This window comes from Callospermophilus lateralis, chromosome X (genome assembly GCF_048772815.1).
Source record: "Callospermophilus lateralis isolate mCalLat2 chromosome X, mCalLat2.hap1, whole genome shotgun sequence".
Taxonomy (NCBI): domain Eukaryota; kingdom Metazoa; phylum Chordata; class Mammalia; order Rodentia; family Sciuridae; genus Callospermophilus; species Callospermophilus lateralis.
The window spans coordinates 96,031,309-96,053,515 of NC_135325.1; the positions used below are offsets into that span (position 1 = coordinate 96,031,309).

Here is a 22,207-nt window from a genome sequence, read left to right on the forward strand (position 1 = left end):
TAAGCATCCCAAATAAGCCATGGTTAGACTTCCAGAAGGAGGTGGGGGGATGGGGAGATGGGGAGATATCCCAAGATATTTGGAGTAGGGGCCACTACTGAAGAAGGTAGCTTCCAGCCAGCTCCTGTAGCTATGTGGAAGCATGTTAGAAGACAAGCTAGGAGACCATTTTATTCACTATCCCAAGGCACAAAGAAAAGGCAGCTCTCCCCCCTCCTCTTTTCTTCTTCCTCCCTCTTCCCCAGATTGTTCCTCTACTTTCTTTAGAGAGTCTCTCCCAGAGTACTTGGGCTTGGACCTTGAGAAGCCCTAAGACTTCTTTATATTTTTAAAAGAAGTTGTGAGGAAGTAGAATCCAGCAGAGTTCCACGAGCAAAAACATTGGTTAAGCCTCTGGAGAGGGGAGCAGTCCATTTTGTGGGGAAAAGCATTCTGGGAACCAGAGACCACAGTTTTAGTTCCAGTGTTGCCACCCATGAACTTTGAGGTCTTGGAAAGGTCATGATCCTTCTCTTGAACCTCTTCTGAAAAATGATCATCAAGTCTAGGAGCTCACTCAAGCCACTACTATCAACTAAGTTTCTTCTTGACAGATTAGTTCAAAGGAAGGCTTGTCAGAAAGGGCCCTGAAAGCTAGGCTAATATGTGGTCAAATGAGGGTTCTGGCTATGTCTGATTTTACTTTCCACAGTGGTGAGACAGAGAGCAGGTAATGTGGCATACCAATTAAGAATATAGTCAGTTCCAGGTTCAAACCCTAATTCCACAATTTACTGGATGTGTTACTTTGGGCAAGTCAGTTTTCTGGGACTCAGTTTTGTCTTCTTTAAAATGGGGTTCAGAAAAGTTGCCCAAGTTATATGATTAAAAAAAAAAAAAGTCCTTTGGAACTTAACACAATAGTAACTGCTCAGTAAGTACTAAGTGACTGATCTGAATAGTAGTAACAATCTGCTATGGGGTATTGAATGCTAATGTGTACCTACCTATATCAATAGGATGGTAATAAATGCTATGTATTCTTCCAGGCACACTTCAGAAAAGCGCAAGCCTTAGCCACCTTAGGCAAGGTGGAGGAAGCACTGAGAGAATTTCTCTACTGTGTATCACTAGATGGAAAGAACAAGAGAGCAAGAGCTGAAGCCCAAAGGGTGAGTTGGAAGTTGGAAGGATATCAGATCCAGCTGTCCAGTCAACCCCCCACTACTCTGTGTCCTCTAGGGTGGGGAATGAGGGTTCTGCCCTCTCTGCCTCCAGGGGTGACAAGGATGTGGTTCTTTGGGTTTATTGGACAGGAAGGAGACACGAGTGTTAATTGATTGTCAGAAACACTGTTTTCCTTGTGTGTTTGGTCAGAATGTGCAGTTCCTGCATTTTCATTGGAGTCTTCGAGAAATGTTTCTTTAACTGAGGGTCTGGATTGTTAGTGGGATCTAAAACCAAGCATGTTAACCTGGCATGGGAGGCTAACTGAGGATGTTCTGGCTGTTGAAGAGAGATGTGAGGTGTGGGGCTGCCTGCAGCTGTGGTACTTTTCTGTGGTTGAATGTGGTTTCACTAGCCACGCAGGAAAGCCAGCTCCTGGGAAGGAGAATTCCAACTGTCATCTTTTTGTTAGAAATTAAACAAATCATCTCACAAACACAAGTCAAAGACCATTATAATATGATCCAAAAAGCCATTGCAATTCTTGGGTCCTAGGAGAATGTGGTTGCTATAAAAATTTATATGAAGCCAGGAGTGGTGGCATAGGCCTATATAAGCTCAGCAACTCAGAAGGCTGAGGCAAGAAGATCACAAGTTCAAAGCCAGCCTCAGCAACTTAGTGAGGCCCTGAGCAAGTTTGTGAGTCCCTGTCTCGAAAAAAAAATGGCTGGGAATGTGGCCCAGTGGTGATGTCTCCCTGGGTTCATTCCCTGGTTACCCCCTCCCCAATAATTATATGAAATACTGAAAGCATGATTGAAGGGTCAAACATCCTCAGTTCATATAGTTTGTTGTTTATTGTTCTGCAACTTACTCTTCTGGTGTCTAACTGGCCTGGAGGTTTGACACTAATAGTGGCCATCCCTGTTCTTTGGTGCCCTGCCCACTACTTACCACAAGGCCACAAGCACTTCTATTCCTGTGTAGTTTGGGAGAGCGGTGGATGAAGAAAGTGAGCAAAAGATAAGTCTGGTGTCTCAAGTCTCCAGAAAGAAAGTTTTAGCAAAAAATGTTAAACTTGGCAGAAGCTGGGTTCTGGATTTTCTGCCACTAAAGGAGGAATTCCTGTCTGGGTTGTTTCTTTGACCTGGTTTGGATATATGCACAAGGTTTTCTTGAGAGGAGCATGGGTCAGGACAAATTGCTCCAAGTTTGGAACCTTCCTCAAATATTAATTGTAGTCCACAATGTGAGTTCCAACATTACTTGAGCATTTGCTATACATCATGCAATGCTAGGTGCCTTATCTAGAAGATTTAATTGAATCTCCACAGCTTTCCTATGAAGGTAGGCACTGTTGTTTATCCTCCTATGGTGAGACAGATTTGAAAGCTGAGGCTTGTTTTCTTTCCTGAGGTCACCCAGCTAGTGACTGGTGGGGAGATATTCAGAAGCAACTTGGTCTGTTTCCAAGCCTACCCTCTTAGCAACTTCAACATCTTGCCATACCGGGAGGACATGTACATGTCCAGAGTCTTAGCACTTATATGTGGGGCTGGGCCTACTGTAGCAATGGAACTCTTCATTTCTGGGATAGACAAAGGTAGTTAGAAGAGGCTTTGACTTTAGGGACAGAGTATGCAAAGGTAAAAAAAGAGGCAGGTCTTGGACTCAAAAGGAATAGTTCTTTTTTGTTTGTTTGTTTTTATCTCTGCTTGTCCAACTGGGTGTTGGCAGGAGGGGTTCTAGAATTGTCAGTTGAACTGACCTCTCTCCAGTTAGGTGTCATTTTGACACATGCTTAATGGGATGAGAGGGAAGGCACTGAGAAAAGCTCTAGAAACCCAAAGAGGCTTTAATCCACAGCATTGGTCCTCAAGGAATTTAGTCTTATGTTTGTTAATGTGAATGCCAGACAACAAAAGTGAGCATATGCCTGAGAGAGTGCTATATAGTTCTGAAGGTAGTGTGAGAATTTAGAGGTGAATGTCCACTGAATGTGATGAGGCTATGGCAGCCATTTACAAACACGGGAGAGGCATCAGCTGTGCTTATTCATTGAATTGTCTCAGTTTCAAGGCTAAACATTTGACAAAAATGGGTATTCTTCATTTGACATTAGAAAGCTGCCTGAGAATTCATAGTTCTGCATTTCTTTTTAGTATTTTTTGTAGCTCAGATTCTTAATTTCTTTCCTTCTTGACCCCCTTCCTAAAGTTAAAACTGAGTGGAATTGACTTTCACTTGTGGAATTATTATATTATTCTCACTGAGAGTTGACCACAACTTTTGTTTTCCAAAGCCAATGAGAAGGCCTAGAGAGAGATATTAGGTAGTAAAGTGAAGGGAACTGCCACTGTTATTTCTTTTCTTGTTTCCTTTGATCTCTTCCCTTGGCTTCCTTTCCCTCTTGCTACCCTCTGCCCTTTCATCCTTGTGCCTTGGGATGCTGTGTGGCATATACGGAAGAACATCATGTTCTTTTGGAAGAATTCCAGGGAGACTGCCTCAAAAGTAGGTTGGTCTTGTTGGGCCACTCAGTAGGGTTTCCAAGAGCTAACATTGGCTCCTATGGAGGAGAGGCCTCTGAAAGCTAACATTTATAGCACTGGGTACTGCAAGAACCTCTATCTCACTCCTTTGCCAACTTACACCTGGAGAGTGGGTTTTCCAGAGGTGGAAGGAAACATAGGGATCTGTCTGAGGACTTTGGGCCTGCATGCTAGGCTTCTCCTTGGGCACTGGTATGGATAGACACCATAATTCAATTCCATCTAGTGTGATGAGCATTTAGTGGACATCTGTTCTGTGCCCTCCAGAAGCCGACCTTTTTTTTTCCTCCCATGAGAAAAAAAAACAGACTTATATCTGTGATACAATTCCAGGACAGCGTAAGATGTTAGAGTTTAAGATATTATATCATGGTGTAGGAGAGAGCATTAAAGGACAGGAGAGGGACGGGAGAGATCAGAAATGGAAGTAGTGAGGGGTGGCAGCATTTGAGCTGAGCTTTGAAGATTGAGCATGATATGGCTTCATGGTACATGCTAGTCTCTGAGGGAACAGTTTCAGGAAGAAACTTCTGGGGACCAGCAAGAGAATAAATTGAACTTTGGTGTTCTTCAAATTCATTTATCTATTAATACCCTATGGAGGGCTGGGGATGTGGCTCAAGTGGTAGCGCACTCGCCTGGCATGCGTGTGGCCCGGGTTCGATCCTCAGCACCACATACAAACAAAGATGTTGTGTCTGCCGAAAACTGAAAAATAAATATTAAAACTCTCTCTCTCTCTAAAAAAAATACCCTATGGAGCCTAAATAAGGGTGTGGGATGTTCTCTAATAGGTCTCCAAACACTCCAGGGGCAGCAAGATGTTAAACATTTCAGTATGTTTTAGAAGGCCAGTGACCTGTGCTCCTTGTGTTACATATAATATAATATGTATGTATGAACCATATATATATATATATGAATGTGGATGGTCAATGGTGCAGTTTTCATGTGAATAAACATCTTTGGTTTCCAGTTCTTTCTGGTTCTTCTCACTGTACATTCCCAGTGTATCCAATTGCAATGAAAACCATCAATAGATTGGAACCTGCCTGCCCTGTGTACTTGAACTTAAGATGACATTTTCTGGAAAGTGAAGGCCAGAATGAAGGAGTAGCTAGAAGAAGGAGGAAGAAGGAGGAGGAAATTTGGGTTCTGCTTTTCTAACATTTCACTGCTCAGTCCCTCAGCTCTGAAGCAATTAAAGACCCAGGGGTGATAGGGAGGGGAGAAGGAAGCAAGATGGGTAGAAAGAGAAAAGAAACAGCAAAGAACCTAGGGGACAGTTGTAGATTTCTACCCATGGAGGTGTTATAGATGTGACTCCAGGTTCTCCAACTGAGATTTCTCCTGACTTCACCTGTCTTTCTTTCTTCCCAGATGTTTTTTTTTTTTTTTAATCACTCTGTAGATATTTCTGCAGAAGAGTAGCATCAGAGGAGTGGCTCTTAATCTTGGCTAAGTAACAGAGGCATCTGCAGTGCCTTCTCAAAATTTGGGTTCCTGGGCCACACTTCAGACCTGGGGGTGACAGGAGTGAGAACTAGGAACCTGACTTTTTCATAAGCTCCTCAGTTGATTCTGATGCACAATGAAGTGAGGACTCCTGTCCTTGTGTGTCCAGATACGGGTCCAGGGCTTCCTCCCAGGAGTTTTGCCCTGAAAGTTGTGTCCCCTGTCCGTCCCTACTCCTTTCCCCTTCACCTGAGCACCTATAGAGACTTAAGTAGTGAAGTCTTCTGTTTTATGTCACAGCTTCTCTTTAGTTTCTTTTCACCATCATTTCCGGGGGATTCTCAGGAACATTCTCCCGATATCCTGAAGCTGTTGGCACCTCACCCTAGATTAAAGGAACAAGTAGAGTCAATGGCTACTGAAGGCACCAGAAATATTCTACAGGTAAAACTCAATTCGCCCAGCTCGCTCGTGATGCTTCATTTGGCTGTTTTGTGGGCAAACATGGGGAGTGAGCCCTACCTCTCCTATTTTGGCTCCTGACAAAAAAGAAATGGAGTCAGTAGTGGCTGTGTTCTTTATTAAGAATTTTTCTTCTTAAAGATACAGCTATGAATTTCAGTCATGGTCCCAAAATTTGTTTACTTATCACATTTATTTTTTTAGTTCTTGGTCAGATCCAGCTGAGAGAGATTTGATACAATTACAAAAGGATTGGCCCACTTCCCTTGGAACCATACAATCAGGGTGGGCATATTAGCTGCAGCTTTGGGGCAGAGTCTGGGAAGAGGGCTTCACTGCCCCTTCTTTGCCTGCTTTTTGTTTGTTCAAACTGCTGGCCTTTAAGTACCAGCTGAGATCCTTGTGCAAGGACAACTCCATTTGATTCCCAAATGAAGGTAATTCCATATTTTCCTGTACTATAACTTACCATGTTAGTAGCCTTCCAATACATATTTGTAGCAGAGAAGAACAAAGAGATTGGGGAAGACTATTGAGTTGAAGATCTTGGGAGGAAGATAGGCATTTGTGCCTTCCTTTGAAAATAAGGGAACAAAACACAGAAAGATGGGCTCAGGCACTAGCTTTCCTAAAAGAGGATAATTGAGCAGTGCTGGAGTTCAGACATCCAGACTCAAAGGCAGACTTTAGTACTGAATACCTGGGAACTTTGGGGATCATTTTCCCCTCCATTTGTGTCCAATATTCTTCACCTGTATTTCAACCCTGGTTACTCACATTTTCCCATTTTGCCCCTGCTCTAGAAAAGGAATAAAATGCAAGTGTGCCTGACTTTTTTAAAAATATAAAACCAGAGCTTAGAGTATCTCCTGAAATCATAGAGCCCTCAGGGGTCATTATTACATGATTGGGAATGCTAATACTGAGCCCAAGTAGAGGTACTTGTACTTGCAGCTCAATCTGAAATGAAGAGAAATAGCATCCCTAGCTTTCCAACAAGAGCTGACTGAAGAACAGGGATTGAATTTCCACCCAGACTTTGCTGTGCAAGGCAGGATACTCCTATGAGGACAATGCCTTGGGCTCATGGAAAGTCAAGGTTGTAGAATTGCTATCATGCTAGAAAATCTTAAACTCCCCAGGTTAGAGACTAAGGAAGCCTACATCCTTTTCCTCCTCATTTCATTTTCTCTCAACTATGTGCTCCCCTTTTCATGTGTCTACCAATTTTTTCATAGGGGTTGGAGGGGAATAAGAAAATGGGCATTTTGACTTGTGGTCTGTGGATTTAGATCTCCAGGTAAATCTGCATAAACATGCTGTCATAAGATGTATTTCTAGATCCATTTTCAGATATACCTCTCCTGAACTAAAAATAATTTTGAAAGATCGGGTTGATTATTTTGCTAAATGATTTTGTCTCTTTCAGACCTTTCACCCAAAACCTAATAAAAGGAATAGGGAATTCCTTGTTCATTTGATCAGTATAACATAGAGCTCAAGAGCTTTGAACATGGCATGAACAGACCTGGGCCAAAGCCTTATCAAAAGTCCTTTTGGAGCTGGGTTTGGGGGGTTGCAGATGGCTTGGAATGGCAGTGAGGGTGAGAGGAAGTACTGAGTGACAGGATATACTCTTACTTCATTCCTTGGTTTCCTAAAGTGGTTACTAAGGAAAGATTTGGATAGGATAAGGAAGTGGGACTTCCCTGGCATTCCCCTCCCTTCGATACTATCCAGGGAACCACTTCTCCTACATGCCTTTCCTCTTGCAGTAAGGAAGTTCCTAACTCCACCCCAGCTGGGCATGCCTTTGTCACAGATGCTGTATGGATAGGAAATGGGGAAAGCCTATGACTCTCCCTCCCTCAGTTGAGCTATGTGTCCATTAAGTGATCAGGTATGAGGATCAGGGTTTATAAAGCTTTCTCTTTGTCCTCTCTGGGTAAAAATACCAGAGGACATTATTGGTCCTAAAAAGATTCTGATATTTGACTCTTACTTCATCTAGGGAAATCTAGAGCTCCCACATTGTTCTAGTCAAGAGGAAGCAGTAGCCAGGGGAGATGCCAGCAGTTTGATGAATGCAGCTCAAGTTAAGGTGAATAGTCAGCAAGACAACATGAAAGACGAGGAAGAAAAGGAGGAGAAGTGGAATGCTGCCTCTCCAGATGCTGCCTCTGTCAAGACTGGCAAATGCCAGGAAAAGAAAAGGAAACATTGCCAAATTGAACCCCAAGAAGACGCAGAGGTGCCTAATAAAGTCTCAAAACAAGGTACTGACTCTACTCTGGAAGAAAATAGATTGGAGGAGATGATTGGGCTCACTGATACATGCAAGTTAACATCCATTTTGGGGGTTCCCTGGGCTCTGGGTAGGTGGCCCAACTCTGACATTTACCAGCTGTATGAACTCAGGGCTTGTTGTGAGATTTCTGTGAGATCACACATGGGGCCTAGTACACTCTTTAAGTGCTCAATTATAGTTATGGAAATTCAAGGCATAAAGTCAAGCAAAGTATCAAGCAGTGACAGCCCAGGCCCTTGACCATAGCCATTCCTTCTAGGTCAACCTCTCCCCACGCCCATCCCTGTTCCAAGAATGTAGGATGGAAGAAGTATGAGCAGGCCTTACCAAATTTTGTTCCCCCAGATAGCGTCTGAGAAGCAGCAGCTACAGCTTGATATCTTTTCATAAGATGTTGGCTGTGCCAAGATATTCAGCCCCAGCTTTGAAGGCCTGACTCAGCCCATAGAGTTGCTGCTGCTGCTGCAGCTGAGTTAGGTGCTCATTGTGTTTGAATGACATCTCCAGGGCTGCTGGATAGTCTCTGACTTGCACTTCTCTTTTTATGGGGGCTGCTGTCAACCTCTGAGCACCTGTTTTCAGGCATCCCATTTGCAATGGCCTGAGCCATCAGGGAGGTGATGAGAGTGGCAAATATAAAAATGATTTTTTTTGGCTCAAAAGTACTGTTTGTGAAATCAAATTTGGTCTAGTTCTGACTTACTGCTTTCTACATCATAGATCCTCCCACTGATCAGGGGACCAAGCCTGATCTCAATATTCCACTTGTATCTTTTGATGCATCTGACCTTGAATGCTCCCTGTGTATGAGGTAGGTGATGTTTACTATCACTTACTGCCTGATTGTTCCTCCCCTGTGATGTCTGGACCTTTCTGCTAGTGATCTACTGCTTGGTTGGTTAGCACATAAAGAAATTGTTATAATGAAATAGAAATCACAGCATTGTCATATGGGCCAGCTTGTGTCCCCTATTTACAGATTGCTTTCCCTGCATCCTTGACTCCTGATTTGGAAATATCTGAAGAGTGGAAAGGGAATAGCCTACTCAGAGGTCACAAACTGATGACCTGCACATTGAATATACCTTTGGTTTGTCTCTCATGGGGATTGTTTTTGTTAAACGTGAATGTCTTGAGACAGGACATACACTTTCTAGTTGTTTCATGGTCCTCACTGCCCCTACTATCTTATTTGCATTATTTTCCTGGCCCCTGTGGTGTTTAAGTTTGTGACCCAGGAGCTAATTAGAACTATTGGATCAAGAACTCAAAACTCAAGGGTTAATGTCAATGCCACATGCCTATTTTTTGGAAGCCAAATAGAGGGTTTAACTAGCTTGTGTTTTATGCTGCACCATGAACAATAGTTAGTAGATGTAAAATACTTGGTCAAACAGTTCCCCTCCAATTAGTGTCACATCATTTCTACTTTCTGAGACCCCTGGAGAGGCAAATTAGCCACATGTTACCCTCCCCTACTACAAAAAAAATAGAAAGATGCTTTGATCCTGGTCTATGTAATCACATATGATTTTTGAAAATTACTTTCATTTATTTTATTTCACAGCTGTAAGTTAGTGGCTAAGAAAAGGGCCTCCAAAGCCAGGGTTTGAATTCTGTTTTTTTAAAAACATTTATTTATTTTTTAGTTGTAGTTGCACACAATACCTTTTTTTATATGTGGTGCTGAGGATCGATCCCAGGGTCTCACACATGCTAGGCAAGTGCTCCACCACTGAGCCACAACACCAGCCCCCGAATCCTAGTTTTGTCCACCTAACAGACTTTTTCATGGGGTGAATGACATTCTCTGTCACTGTTTTCTCATCAGTAAAATAGAGAACAGTAGTAGCAATCCCATGGAGTTGTTATGATTAATTGAAAAAACCTGTTTAATACTTAGAATAGTGCTTGGCATATAGTAAGTACTCATTATGTGTTAGCTATTTTTTCCTCCTAGACCAGAGGTTCTTAATATTAGGACCACGGATTGCTGGAGAGGTTCTGTTTATGGATTCTAACAGATCTATGAATTCACTAAAGTTGTACAAAGAGTTTTGTTTGTGTGTATGTGTGTGTGCATGTTTCCATTACAAAGGTCCACAGCTTCTAGTTTGAGACATGTCTGTTTTCCAAATTAGCATTGAATGGGGATATTTAGACAAAACCTATTGGGGGTGGGTGGGTAACTAGCAATTGAATTCAGGGACACTCAACCACTGAACCACACCCCCAGCCCCTTTTTTTGTATTTTATTTAGAGACAGGGTCTCACTGAGTTGCTTAGCACCTCGCTGTTGCTGAGGCTGGCTTTGAACTCAAGATCCTCCCTAGCCAATGGGATTACAGGCATGTGCCACTGCACCAGGCTACAAAAACCTTTTTTAAAGGGGACTGATGCAGGAGAAGAGGTGTCAAGAAGAGCCCTCACTGGCAGAGACTCCTCATGTGTTTTCTTGCCCTTTATAGGCACATATGCCTCTCCTATCAATAACATGTATTTGCATTCTGAACAACTTTTCTTGTAGAATGAATAAGAATAAGGCATCCATTACTTGAAATGTAGACTTTTTCTTTCTCCTAAAAATTTTTAAGTGGGGCTGAAGAATAGAGTGCCTACCTAGCATTCATAAGGCCACATGCACAAGGCCCCAGGTTCAATCCTTAGTGCTGAAAAAAAAAAAAAAAAAAAAAAAAAAAACTAACAAAAAACAACTGAACGGATAAAGAAATAAATAAAACTTTAGAAGTGACGATTTCTCCTCATCTTGGGCAGACTTCATAATGAACAATTCAGCAGATGGAATGTAGAAGCAGTCACAGCAAACTGTGTGTATACTGTCAGGAATTTATTTAGATGGAGTGGGCTAGGATGGGATGGACTAATGGACTATACAGCCAGCTCCCTTTCACCACTTCGCCCAACCCCTCACAACAGGGTGACAGGTAGATCATGCCAAAGCCAAGGTTTGAGATCCAGAAATGCTGCTTCCAAAGCAGAGAAATGGCTCCTGTGGCTATCACCACTGTGACCCCAAGCCCATGATGTGAGCTGTGGAGTAGACTTAACTTGATTTAGCTCACTCAGAGAGAATAGGTCTTTGTTGTACTTACCCTCCTTAACACGCACTCCAATATCCAGGCGATATGAAGTCAAATATACAGACCCATCCTGTTTGTGTTTTCTCTGTGGATTAAGAAATCTAAGTTTGAAGTTCTTTTGTTCCTCTTCCTCTGCTTTCTCCCTTTCATCTTGTTTGCCCCTGATCTCAACAGGGGATTTTGGAGGAGGGTGAAAAATCTGGCCCAAGAATTAAATACCAAAAGGATAAGAAACACTTTTAGATTGCACACTGTGAGTTTAAAAGCCATTATTTCCCTTATCACATTCTTCTGTTCTAAGTAGAAACTTCAGCCCCAAAGCCTTTCCCTGGAGTAGCTGTTGTGCTGGCTGCTAAGGTATAGGCAGACTGTCACTGTTTTATAGTAGTAAGAAACCTGTCAAATCGAGGTCATTTTCCATCTTGAGGTTCTTAAAACTGCTGCCCTCCATGGGTAGCATGTAGTTCCTCTTTAAAGGATTGTCTCTAAGTTAGACCTCAAATGTTGACAGAGGGTATATTTCATATGCATAGTTAGCTAAGATTCTTTCAATCTTGAAAAAGTTCCTGTCTCCAACGCTCTTTAGTATTTTTCATCTGTTGTTCAATTACTATTAGCTTCTGTTATTACCTTGTATTTTTGCAGAAGGATACTAGAAATAGCCTCAAACAATCATGAAATTAGACATTTATACCACCTGTGCAAGTTTCTAGAATGACATCCAGTTCCATGATTGTTATATTGGTAGAAAGACAAGTTAGATCACGAATGCGTGTATTTTGATTCTAGAGAGAGAATCAGGAGTAGGTTTAAGTTTCACAGGAAAATGGTGGAAAGAATGAAACAGTAACTGGAAGGGACATTAATGAGATACTAAAGTCTCGCCTTAATGAATTGGTAGAGCTCTATTGAGCTCAGTTGCACCCAAACTCAATGTCTCAGAACTCTGCCCCACAATTGTTACTAGCTGAAAAGCCTCCTTTGAGATTACTGGAAACGAATACCCCAGCCATTGGGGGCCAACTCTGGGGCTGCTATGAAGCAGCACATTTGGGGGGGGGTAATAAGGATATTTTGAGATATGAAGCAAGAATGTTTGATATTTGAACCAGTTACCTAATGGCCCAGTGACCTCTTTGTCAATTGAAAGAAGACGCTTTATATTTAACCTAGTTTTAGCTATTCAAGTCACTGGGTGTTAAGGAGTCAGTTCATTCTCCTTTTTCTCTCCCTCTGCCTCCCTCCCCCGCCTTCTCCTTCCCTCTTTGCTCTCATTTGATAGCAAAAGAACACAATACAAGGATGTAACTGGTGGGAAAAGATAGCTATTTTCAGACAAGCCAAACATTTTATCCGGGTTGACATCTAACTGAAAGTATTTATTATTACTATTGTTTACTCCATCACTGTGACAATGTAAAATGCTTTCTTGTGAGAAAATCTGGTTCTACTTTGATTTATAAATGCCAAATTTTCTATCTTGAGATTCTTAAAACCTCAAATTTTCTATCTTGAGGTTCTTAAAACTGCAGTCCTTAGTGGGAAGAATGCAGGGAGGCATTTGTAAATCAGTGGTAAGTCAATGGGAGAGCAATTCTAGTATACAACACTATCTGTATAGATAAAGATCTTTCTTTCTCTTTCTTTTTCTTTCTAGAGAGTAGAGACAGGAGGGAGGGAGTCAGGGAAGGAGGAAAGTGTGTATATGAGTGTACGTAGGTGTGTGATGTTCATTTGAGATATAGAAATACATATAGTCCTCACTTTGTCAGAGTGAAAAAGGAAGATTAGCTGAACAGTCAAGTCTGACTTCACATCCCAGTCTTTCTGCTTACCAGCTTGCTGTGTGACCTTGAGCAAATTATTTAACCTGCCTGAGTTTCAGATTCCTCAGTAGTAAAATGGATCTAATCATAATTACCACCTATTAATATATAAAGTGATTTGATATGAAAAACAATTTTTTCACAAACCCAGAAATATAACAAGAGAAAGTTGTTCCATCTGTTCCCAGGCTGTGCACTGAATATAAAGGTGAATTGAGTATTGAAAAGTGATAGGTTCTAAGCACCTAAACCTTGATGGATTTCAAAGTAATAATTATGCAGCATCCCTGGCCACAGTTGTACTTGTTACTTCTCATTGAAGGGCATTTTAATTAAGAGTCTTGCTAAGAAATTACCTTGTCCTTTGGTGTATGTTTCATGCATCTATTCATTAAATGTCAGTGTTTACCAATTTATGTGGATTGCATTCTTAAATGATCAACAGGCTCAATTGTGAAATTCTTGGGAAAAAATAGTTATGTGTATTGGTTGTAGATACAGATTCATTAATCATTTCCATCATTAACATCATCAGATAATGCATAGAAGTATTCAGATGCACAGTATTCAAGTTACTGAGGAAATGAGCTATTCTGGTTTGGCTGCTTGGTAGTTTGATCACAGCTGTGGTTCCCAAATCAGCGTGCAGATCACACTTTTAAAACACATTTCGGATTGTGAAATATACAAATTGCATAAAATTAAAAGTGTTTTCTTAACAAAATATTGTAAAGAGGATGCTGCATAGTTCAAGAAATAAGATTGTCAGGACCCCAGAAGCTGCCCATATTCCTCTTTCCAATCAGGACTGCACTCATTCCCTGCCCTGAGACTACAATTTTGACTTCTATCTCATTTCTCTTTATAGTTTTACCACCCATGTATGCATTTTCAAATGGTATAATTTAGTTTTGCCTAATTTTAAGCATTTATATAAATGGAATTATCTGGAATATATTTTCAGTCTGGCTTTTTTTTTACTTGCTATTAAGATTTATCCATGTTGCTGCATGTACATGAAGCAGTCATGCCCATTACTGTACAGTATCCCATTGTATGAATCTACCACAATTTGTTTATTAATTGTATTATAGATAAATGCTTGGTGTTGGTTCTAATTGGGAGATATTATGGACAACATTACTTATGAACACTGTTTTTGTATGTATCAATGTATTCTTATATTTTTTAATATGCTTCTCTTTTCTTACTGACTGATAAGATCTCTAGGTATACTCTAGGTACAAGTCTTTGTTTAGTCATATGTATTGCAAATACTTTCACTTACTATGTAGCTTGCATGTTAGCTCTCTTAGCAATAACTTGGAATGAACTTCCAAGTTCTTAATTTTGATGCACTCAAAATTGTCAGTCTTGGGCTGGAGTTGTGGCTCAGTGGTAGAGTGCTTGCCTAGCATGTGTGAGGCACTGGGTTCGATTCTCAGCACCACATATAAGCAATTAGATAAATAAATAAAGGTCCATCAATAAGTAATAAAAATATTTTTAAAAAATTATCAGTCTTTTCATTATAGTTCATTTTTTTGTGTCTTAAGACATTTTTACCTCAGGTTCATATTCTTTTTTATATTCTGAAAGATGTATTGTTTTGCTTTCCATATTTATTTTTATAGCCCACATGTAATTGATTTTTGCATATGATGTGAGAGATGGTTCAATTTCATTTTCACATATGTGTGTATACATACATACGTATATCCAATGTAGTATTAATTGAGAATGCAATTTATATATTTATAATCCTGCCCCCATCCCTACCCCTGCCCCCTGCTTTGAAGTGTCACATTTGTCATAAGTTAAGAATCCATGTCTGGGTATATTCCTGGGCTTTCTATTCTATCCCACGTGTCTATTTGCCCTTGTGCTAGTCATATACTGTTTTAATCACCACAGATTTATAATAAGATCTGATGTCTGGTAGAGCAAGTCTTCCCACATTGTTGGTCTTCAGATGTGTCTTGGCTCTTGGCCCTTTGCATATCCTCATTAAGTTTAGAAATTGACTTGTCAAGTTCCACAAAACAAATGAAATCACCCATTGGGATTTTTAAAAAATATTTTTGTAGTTGTCAATGAGCATTTATTTATTTATTTATTTATCTATGGTGCTGAGGATCGAACCCAGTGCTCACACATTCCAGGCAAGTGAGCTACCCCTGAGCCACAACCTCAGCCCACCCACTAGAATTTTTATTGGAACTTGTTAGGTCTTCTTTACTTTCATTCAATGAGGTATTTATAGCTTTTTCCAAAAGAGGACTCAGAACTTTTGTTAGATTTATTCCTGGGTACTTGTTCTTTTTTTTTTTCTTAAGCAGTTGTAAATGTTATCTTTTAAGAAATCATTTTCTGGGGCTGGGGATGTGGCTCAAGTGGTAGCGTGCTTGCCTGGAATGCGTGCGGCCCGGGTTCGATCCTCAGCACCACATACAAATAAAGATGTTGTGTCCGCCAAGAACTAAAAAATAAATATTAAGAAAAATTCTCTCTCTCTCTCTCTCTCTCTCTCTTTAAAAAAAAAGAAGAAAGAAATTATTTTCTAATGTTTATTGTGAGTATATAGAAATACAATTGGGTATAAGTATATTTACCTAGCAACCTCACTAATTCTATTAATTCCAACAATCATTCTGTACATGCTTTTATGTATTCTAAATTTGTTATTCATCATACCATTGGTGAGTAATGACAGATTAATTTTCTTCCTTTCTAATTTGCATACTTTTTCTTCTTACTTTAGTGTACCAGTTAGAAACTCTTATCATAAACAGTCTTTTTTATATTTAATGTTACTTTTTGGGCAAATTTAATAAAACATTAATTTTGTTAGAAAAATTAATTACTTTTGAAACAGAATGGTAAAATTCAAATGTACAAAAAGTAAATACATGAAGTCTCTCCTCTACTTCAGATTTTCATGGGTTTGTTAAAAATATCAAATCACTCCCTCTCCCTGACCTGCTGAATCTGGAACTGTAACCAGCAGAGCTTTGCCACATGTATGTTTTTAAATCTCTATCAGTGACTCTGATAATTATGTTCAAAAACCAATACAGAAGGTTCACCTATACAGAGCGTAGTAGGATTGTGTAACACAGTGATTCTCAACCTCTGTTGCACATTAAAACCACTCAGGGGGGCTGTAAAAGAGTCCTGGTACCTGGCCTGAACTTTGGCCTACCGATCTGGATTTCTTAGATGTAGTACTGGGCTTCTGGACTTTTTGAAAGCTCCAAGATGATGAAGGTGTTGGTTTGGGAAGGGCCAGGAGGAAACATTTGGAAGTAATGGGTATATTCACTATCTGGATTGTGGTGATGTTTTCATAAATGTGTGCATACGTCAAAACTTACCAGATCATATGCTTTAAGCATGTTCATTTTATTGTATGTATGTCAATTATGCATCAATAAGGCTGTTTAAAGAAAAAGTTCCCCCAGGTGATTCTGATGCACATCAGTGGTTGAGAATCATTATCTAATAGAAAAGGCACATGACAGGAAATGAAAGTTGGAGAGACTTTTCATCTGTCAACAGTTGACTGCGTATACTTAGACAAGTGACTCTATCCCCAGTGGACCTGAGTTTTATTCTAGTTGGTGGGTTCCATTTCTTCTCAAGTACATTTAGCTCTTATATTTTGATTCTTGGGCTCAGCCTGGCAGTGCAGGCCAGGCTACTGGTGCACCTCCTGGCCACACGAGGGAGCTGTGCAGCCGTCAGTGTCTTCCTCTCTATTGAACACTCTTGAGAGGTCAAAATAAGCTATAATCCTCTCTCCTTTTCTGTGCTCATCCTCTTGATGAGTGCGAGCCCCACTTCTTAGTTGTCATCATCAGCTGCTCCTGCTTCCTGGTCCTGCTGAAGGTGAGCCTCTCTTTATATGATGTAAATCCATGAACCTCTGAAGGTACAGGATAGCTTTAATAAAGGATCCCCAGATTGCTTCAAAAATATCTTGCCCTCCCAAAGCAATTGAAATAGAATCTAAGTGATATATGTGGGTATATGTCAATGTATATCCATGTTTATCTATTATATCAGTGTGCACTTAATAATATTAAATATTACTGTATTAACTCTAGTAAAATTATTCATCCATATAAAAGACTTATGTGTGTGTGTATGTGTATGTGTGTGTGTGTGTGTGTGTGTGTGTGTGTGTATGTCTATGTATACTCAGATGAATAAGTTGGCTAACATCTTTAGAATGGAATCTATTCAGACATTCTAGGCACTAATCTCTATTTTTCTTGGACCAGACTAGGGTAAAAAAATCTTTCTATTTTGAAGAGATAGACTAGAATCAATGTTTCAAAAACGATCTAGCTATATTCTAAACTTTAACAAATGTATTATTTTAAATATGTCCCAGAAATCAGAAGCAAATTCTTTCTTGGAGTGCAACAATAGCAGTGATTAAAAGTAAAAGGTATCCTCCCCACATAGGCTTTCCCAATTAAACTTGAACCATGAGTACCCTGTCTTCTATCACATTTTGATTTTCTTACATTTTGATTCTTAAATTTCAGATTATTCTATGAGCCAGTCACAACACCTTGTGGGCACACCTTCTGTTTAAAATGCCTTGAAAGATGCCTAGATCACAATGCAAAGTGTCCATTATGCAAAGATGGCCTTGCTCAGGTAAACCAATATTTCTTTCTTGGATGGATTGGCTTGCTTGTAATTGGTTATACTTGGTGTTTAGTTGGGTCCCAAGCTACTACTCTATGCTAGAGCCCAATACCCTTTCAAACCATCTGTTTCTGCTGTCTTCTAGACACCACTTTCCTCTTCACAAAGTCCTTCAGGAAATTAAATCAAGTAATTTGTGCTGGAAACTAAAGTATTAAATAGATGATGAACATGGATCCTGGTTCTAATCCCATCATGGTACCTGATACAATTTGATCTTAGATGAATCTTTTGTCCTCTCTGGGCTTGTACTAGATAGCTCTGATATCTTCTTGTCATCAATGTTTATTCTGTGCTTTGAAGAGATCATCTCCCAGGTTCCTGGAAAAACCTCTAGACTATCATTGTAGTCCTTGTCTAACCTCTTAGGAGTCACTGTACTTATTGGCAGATATTTGGCTACTTGAAAAGACCTGGGCCTTCCAAGTTCTCTAAAATTAACCACACAAACCCCTACCTTCATTTTTCAAATGGACCTGATGGAATTTTCCTTTATCAAAAGAAGACCCAGGAATCTGTTTTGGTTTACCTCCATCAGGGATTATGAATCACATTTTATAATCAGTTTTGATGTTCCTTGACCCCTGTCATTCCTGAGTTGAAACTGGACATGCAAGATTATCTCTAGGTTAATGTAGGCCCATATTGTGCTTGTTCCAAACTTTAACATTTACACTAAAGGAACAGAGTGAAATAATCATCAAGTATAGCTTTGAGGGTGTGTATCAGGATCAGGGGAGGGTTAAAGTCATGCTGTTCCCTAGGTAATGGGGTGGGATTTTCTGGCCTGATTGTAGGTGATAAACCCATGGTCCTTACACTTAAACAATACATGTATGTTGTGATAACACTACAAAGTTCAGATAAGCAGAAAGAAGAAAATCTACCCATAATGCTCAACACCTAAAGAAAACCACAGTTAACATTTTAGAATGTGCCCTTTCTGGGTTTTTGTTTTAGCAGCAGCAGAGAGGTCTTCTCTCTGGATTGGCTACCTCCTGAGTCTCTGCTCCCCCCCCCCCCACTGTCACTGAGCAACACAGTTGGTTCTCCTGTAGTCATACAATGTTGGTGACTGAAAAGGCACCCAGGAGGCAGTTGCTGTGTAGTCCCAGACTCAAGGGCTATGAGATATTCTCATCTTTCTCTGTGTAGTCATACAGAATTACACTTTTACAATTTTACACAGGGATAAGTATTCCAATCATGTTCAATACAGGGAGAGAAACAACTGCCCATACAGGGAGAGAAACAAATTGTCTTTTAAGCCGACAAATTGTCTACTTTTAAGTAGACAAATAGTCTACTCAGGAGCTCCCCTGCTGGGTTGGTAGGGGTAGTTTCCACAGCAAGCAATTTAGATGTTTTAACATCTATTGTTTGGGTCACAGCATTACATACCCACTGCTTTCAGATCCCTAGATATGTATGTGGTAAGGGTATTTGGAAGGAAAGTGATAGTTCCAATTGAGCCTGAGTTTGGTTCTGAAATTATGGCTTATAATTTCAGTGATACCTAGATGTCATACTAAAAAAGCAAATAGATGAACAAAATCACCAGTATTTAGCTGCTTGTGTATGTTTGTTTCTTAACTAAAGTTAGAACAAAATGTACAGAATTGTCAATATCAAGAAGCCAAGCACTGTATTGGAATGGGGGCAGGTCAGGAAAGAGAAGGAAAGGTTCAGTGAACATTGCTTTTGACTATTGACTTTCAGCACATTCCAGAGAGAGTCCATTTCTGTGAGCTTATAAACACAATAATCAGAAAAAGGAAAGAGGAAGAGTTTGCCTTGTTTGGGGACAAGAGCATAATTCTAATGTTCCTGTTTGGGGAAAGCAATGAGATTTTTAAAACTTTAATGCAGGCTTATTCCTGTTAATTTTTTCCTAATTATAAAGGTAATCATTGGGGCTGAGGTTGTGGCTCAGTGGTAGAGTGCTCGCTTAGTACGTGTGAGGCACTGGGTTTGATCCTCAGCACCACATGAAAATAAATAAATAAAATGAAAGTATTGTGTCCATCTAATATATATTGTGTCCATTTAATATATATATATATATATATATATATATATATATATATATATATATATATATATATATTAAATGAAGGTAATCATTTACATGTTTAAAAAATTAAATTCTGATATCTGGAGAATACATATATTAGAGTGTTAGCTGCTAAATTGTGGGTCCAAATTACTCCAATATATGAGTCACTTGGCTGTTCTGCTGATTGTGTTTTTTTTTATTTTGATGATTGAATAATATCAAATTGCTTTGTTCCCCCATATAGTGCTTGGTATCAAGAAAATACAGCAAAAATGTAATAATGGAAGAGCTAATAGCTAAGTTCCTTCCAGAGGAACTAAAGGAACGAAGAAGGCTTCATGAAGAAGAAATGGAAGAACTGTCTAAGTATGTATATGCATGTTTCTGTTTTCAGTTTCATTCCTACCAGCTCATGAGAGTTGAATGTGCAGATTTTTTTCCCCAGCTCCTTATTCAGAGATATCTTGGTGGCAACTTTAAACTGGCCATGGTGAAAACATTCATACCATGGAAATCAGCAAATGCTATAAAGTAGGATTCCCTCTACCCCAAAGCCAGTTGTTAAGCATTTACCAACACACCACTAAAGATGCATAAGCCAAACACACAAACTGATATGCATCTTGGCACTTATAACGGGTCTTGCTGGGAGGAGTAAACTGGAATAGCATAATCAGGAGAACTTCTGCTAAATGAGGCTCCAAGCTCTGTCTGCTTAGTTAGTGGAAGAAGTAAGGGGCCACCACTAATTTCCTTTTATTACCGCCCCCCACCCTCACATCCATAGTGCAGTTCTCTCAGTATTTTATGAGTATTCTGTGAGGCATGGTTTCCTGTTAGCAAAAACCAAAAAGCAACTAAACAAGAAAAAACTCTTCTGGTTTTATGTCCACCCTGTGGAGAATATTTCTAAACTGTGCCATCAGTTTGTTTGAATGTTTCTCTCAATTTAAATAATGTTTTCCTCTGAAACTAGAAATGTTTTTATATTGACTTATACTGAAACTACTCAGAACATCATTTTCTTTTCCCCCTCATTCTAAAGTTAACCTTGAGTCTCTCTGAGCCATATTCTCAAATATCACGTAAGGTGTTATTAGTAAACATGGGAACATACTTTGGGGCTTTCTATTTGAAGGAATTCTAAACCTAACCATTTTGGGATTTGTGCAGATAGTCTTATATCTCTGTAGGTTTAGGTTCAATGTTCCTGCAATGGATTGTTTATCAAATAAGAGGATAACAAGGAGCTGGCCCAGCTGGGGATTCTGCAGTGGGTCATATGTCTGAATCTTTGGGGGGTACTGTTGAAACACAAATCCCTGGATCCTAGTTCCATAGCTAATCCCATCAGTATCCTTGGGAGTATGGTGGCCTAGTCATCTGGATTTAAGGGTCCCTGGTATCTCTGATGCACAAGAGTATCTGAGCATCAGTGGGTTAAATTACTCTTCTCTGTCTCTTGCTTGCTCCTCTTCCTAGTTGGTCTTTCCATGCACATTTCTGGCGGGGAAGGTGTTACAAATTTGAGATGTCACAAGGACCTTGCAAAGAATTTCCCATCACCTCTTGATGCACTTATGCCTTCAGAATTTGTCAGCAAAACACCTAAAGAGGGACCATTTTGAGTGAAGAGATGAATCATAGAAAGAAAAAATACACAACATAGCCATAACTCACAATCTTAAGGTACTAGAGAACTTCTGAAGCCACATTAGAACATGAGCAATCCAATTTTAATCTTTTAGACCTTAGGTTAACCTTTGCACCACATTGTGGGACTCAGATCACAACATTAGTATTTTTTTTAATCAGTCATCAAAATTTGATGGCTCCTTGACTTCTCTCTGGGGAATTACATGGTGATATTTCACCATCCTTTTTGTGTTCTACTCCATTGCTTTGAGATCCATCTAATTTGCTCTTCCTGACAGCTTAAATAAGAACGTGCCTATTTTCGTGTGCACCATGGCCTATCCCACTGTTCCTTGTCCCCTACACATCTTTGAGCCTTGTTACCGCCTGATGATTCGCAGATGTATCGAAACAGGTACAAGACAGTTTGGCATGTGCCTTGGAGATCCTGTCAAAGGGTAAGTGAGAAGCCCTGGGAGTAAAGGGAGGTTGGTAGAGAGAGATGTTTTTGTTTTACTCTGGAGGGTTCCCAGAGGTAGGGAGACCTATCTCATGAGGTTTAGCCAGCTTAAGAACAGGAGCATTTGTAAGGATGATGGTCTCTTTGGTGCCCCATTTACTAAGTGAGAGGCTGCCTGTTTAAAAGAATCCTAGAGTCAGTCTTTTGTAAAGCAGGTAGTTTATATTGTAAAACTTGTTTTATAAGAGTGTAGGCCGGGGCTGGGCATTTGGCTCAGTGGTAGAGCACTTGCCTGGCATGCATGACCACTGTGAAGAAAAAATGATGTGGTCTCTGGAGTCAAACTCCCTAGATTTATGTTCTAATTTCATCCTTGGAGCAATTTTGATTTTGGGCAAGTTATTCAAACCTCTCTATATCTAGTTTCCTTGTCTGTTAAGTGAGTAAGATGATAGTGCTTACCTCATTGGGTTTATTTGTTGGGAGG

The 22,207-nt window shown here is 39.9% G+C and overlaps 1 protein-coding gene across 2 annotated transcripts in view; it reads left to right on the forward strand.

The window, feature by feature from the left end:
* Lonrf3 (LON peptidase N-terminal domain and ring finger 3) overlaps positions 1 to 22,207 on the forward strand; it is a 39,394-nt gene that overhangs the window by 6,296 nt on the left and 10,891 nt on the right. Inside the window, exons 3-9 of one of the 2 annotated variants that reach the window (XM_077106323.1) lie at positions 1,029 to 1,151; positions 5,454 to 5,597; positions 7,627 to 7,891; positions 8,644 to 8,734; positions 17,404 to 17,518; positions 19,870 to 19,991; positions 21,560 to 21,718. In XM_077106323.1, coding sequence (XP_076962438.1) covers positions 1,029 to 1,151; positions 5,454 to 5,597; positions 7,627 to 7,891; positions 8,644 to 8,734; positions 17,404 to 17,518; positions 19,870 to 19,991; positions 21,560 to 21,718 — 1,019 coding nt within the window. The remainder of the gene's footprint in view (positions 1 to 1,028; positions 1,152 to 5,453; positions 5,598 to 7,626; positions 7,892 to 8,643; positions 8,735 to 17,403; positions 17,519 to 19,869; positions 19,992 to 21,559; positions 21,719 to 22,207) is intronic. The other variant, XM_077106322.1, reaches the window with a different exon arrangement.